The following is a 2,717-nucleotide window of genomic DNA, read 5'->3' as shown; positions in this document are numbered from 1 at the left end:
CGCATACCCCACTTGCAGAAGGGTCTATTCTGTTGATTCGAGGGAAGCATCGTTGGACCAAGTGTGCTCATATACTTTTGTTCGAACATTATATAGTGTTTTCTTTGTTTTATTGGACTCCTCGAAATCTAATCTAATCTGGCTGTTTACGCACTTCACGTCAAAGGCTGACTCGAGCGTGTGCGAATACATTTTAGTGAGAACTGTGCGATAAAACGAACATCAACCGGATTTGAAAGCCCCACTAACATGAGGAGCATGATGAGAGACTGGTTGCCAACAAAAACTTTTCTCTTCGTAAATGTATGCGAGGATGCTGTTTAGCTAATGAATGTAATCGTTGCCACCCAGTTTAAATCGGAAGTGAAGCTATTTCCTTCAGGAAAAAGGTTGAAAAGTAGCATTTTGCATGTGGAGGACAGGAACTTGAAGTTGGATTGACTCGGGGGAAAAAAAAAAAAAAAAACATTTGTACACGTTGTGCATCGTTTCATCTATCAGATTCATTGGAACCACGGGTGAGAAAATGCGTTTTGTGAGCTCATTGTTATGTTGTAAACTTGAAGAAACCAGAGAGAATACGACTCTGCTTCGTTTGTGGTTTTTCTTTGTTGTCCTTGTTTCAAATTCAGCCTGTCCTGACAAATGCGTCTGTTTCACATCCACGGTCAAATGTTTGAACCAGGGCTTATTCGCGGTTCCACAGCCATTGCCAGCAAACACTAAAACCCTGTTCATTACTGGGAACAACATTTCCCATCTCACAGCTGTATCTTTCCCTGTGCCTCTTGAGCAGTTAACAGACTTGTATCTCACAGGAAACCAGGTGGAGCTGGTGGACCACAATGTATTCAACAACTTGCCAAATCTCAGGCTGCTAGACTTGAGTAACAACAGGATTCTGCATTTTAGTGCTCAAGCCTTCCCTGATTACAACAAACTGCTGGACCTTAACCTCAGCAGGGCTTTTTACAACCGTACTTCCATGGATGAGCTCTTCAGTCTGCTACGGAGTGGCGGAGCCCTTCAACTTACCCGCTTAGACCTGTCCAACAATGACCTGGTGGTCCTCCCTGAGGACATGTTCTCCCGGCTCTCCAACCTCACCATCCTCAACCTACAAAACAACTCCCTAATTTTCATCCAGAAAGGGATGCTGAGTGTTCCTCGGCTCCGTGAGTTAGACTTGAGGGACAATGCCCTGAGGGAACTACCCAACACTACACTGATGGACTTCAGCCTCAAGCCTGGGCTTCAGGTACATCTGGCAGGAAACCCGTGGCTCTGTGACTGCAATATTGAGGACCTTGTGGCCTGGCTGAAGACCTCTGAGCAGGTCACAGACAAGCAGAATATGACCTGTTCTGACCCGGAGGTTCTACGGCAGTTACTGTTGCTCCAGATAAAAGAGTTGGAGTGTACCTTTTCAGGTGAAATGAAAGGTGTGCTGGAGACCTCGTATGTCTTTCTGGGCATGGTGCTGGCCTTGATTGGAGTGATCTTTCTGCTGGTCCTCTACCTCAACAGGAAGGGGATCAAGCGGTGGATATACAATATTCGGGATGCATGCAGGGACCACATGGAGGGATACCATTACAGGTATGAGATCAACTCGGACCCCAGGTTGGCCAACCTCAGCCTCAACTTAGACATTTAAGAGGACTGCTATGTAAGCCAGGGCCCCACAGTGACTGAGGCATTATGACTTGTCAAGAGCAAGATATACATGAGCAACTCTTTAGTTCCAGGGTGCTCCAGCCTGCCTGCCACCCCCTCCATGGTACTGTCCAGACTTCTACACCAGTCATGACGACCCACAATCTGCCACCACGCATGCCCTTGGCCCCTGCAACGCAGTGTCTGATTATTTGTTTTTACTCCTTTTCATGCAGTTCAACGTTCCATGGATTGAGAATCATGACTCAGACGGGGTTTGTGAGCGGGCTCTCTGTATTATAAAATGTTCCCTTCCTTGAGCAAAAAATGATGGTACGTAAAACTCCAACTAACAGACTTATTTTGACTGGTATTAACTAGGCTATATACACACACACATCTATATCCTTTCTGCTGGTTATATTTTTATGTTTTTGTTTCCACTTTCCTCCCACTGCACGGTGTTGCTATGCTTGTTTAGATGTCTTTATTCCTTTTTAATATGTGATTATTAAAGCACTTGCTAATTTGTCATTAGTATTGCACTTGTTAGGTGGACATTATCAACATTTTTCATGATGTACAGCTGAATAAAATGTATGGCGTTGCTGTTTTCCTTTCTCGACTGAGGTCCTTTAAACTCCAGAGACTGGAATGTGGAGGTATTTTGGGCAGCAGAGATTCAGGGTCATGAAATGGAGAAGTGCCCACTCATTGCAGATTCAAACACATGCAGACAGAGGTCATCATGCTACAGTCAGCACCAATCATACCACACAGGCAAGACTTTACATGTCACCTCTATACATTAACAAGCTCTCTGTCAGCTCGTGCAGATGAGACATTACAGGCAGAAGCATTATTGAGTGGCCAAATTTTACTCTTAAGGAGGTGAGAAAAGGCTAACTGGGACTTTCGAAGGTGGCAGAATGACCTGGAACATGAATTGATTTTGAAATACTTTCCAATGATTCATTCATCTGCCACTCTATTTGGGAATCTAGATGTGAAGGAATGTTTCTGTCCAATTTAATCCCTGCAAGGATTCGGGTAGAAATCCC

The 2,717-nt window shown here is 44.6% G+C and overlaps 1 protein-coding gene across 2 annotated transcripts; it reads left to right on the top strand.

Moving 5' to 3' along the window:
• LOC115175901 (trophoblast glycoprotein-like) lies at nt 1-2,270 on the top strand. 2 transcript variants are annotated; one of them, XM_029735533.1, is made up of 2 exons: nt 1-1,599; nt 1,893-2,270. In XM_029735533.1, exons 1-2 carry the CDS (start codon nt 527-529, stop codon nt 1,957-1,959), a joined length of 1,140 nt encoding a protein of 379 aa, XP_029591393.1. In that variant the 5' UTR covers nt 1-526; the 3' UTR covers nt 1,960-2,270. The 2 variants fall into 2 exon arrangements, with proteins under 2 accessions (XP_029591393.1, XP_029591400.1); XM_029735540.1 differs by having other exon boundaries at nt 1-2,270.
• Nucleotides 2,271-2,717: the final 447 nt, after the last annotated feature.

This window comes from Salmo trutta, chromosome 3, assembly GCF_901001165.1.
Source record: "Salmo trutta chromosome 3, fSalTru1.1, whole genome shotgun sequence".
Classification (NCBI taxonomy): Eukaryota; Metazoa; Chordata; class Actinopteri; order Salmoniformes; family Salmonidae; genus Salmo; species Salmo trutta.
The sequence above is the reverse complement of the archived record's forward strand: the minus strand, read 5'-3'. Positions and strand labels throughout refer to the sequence as shown.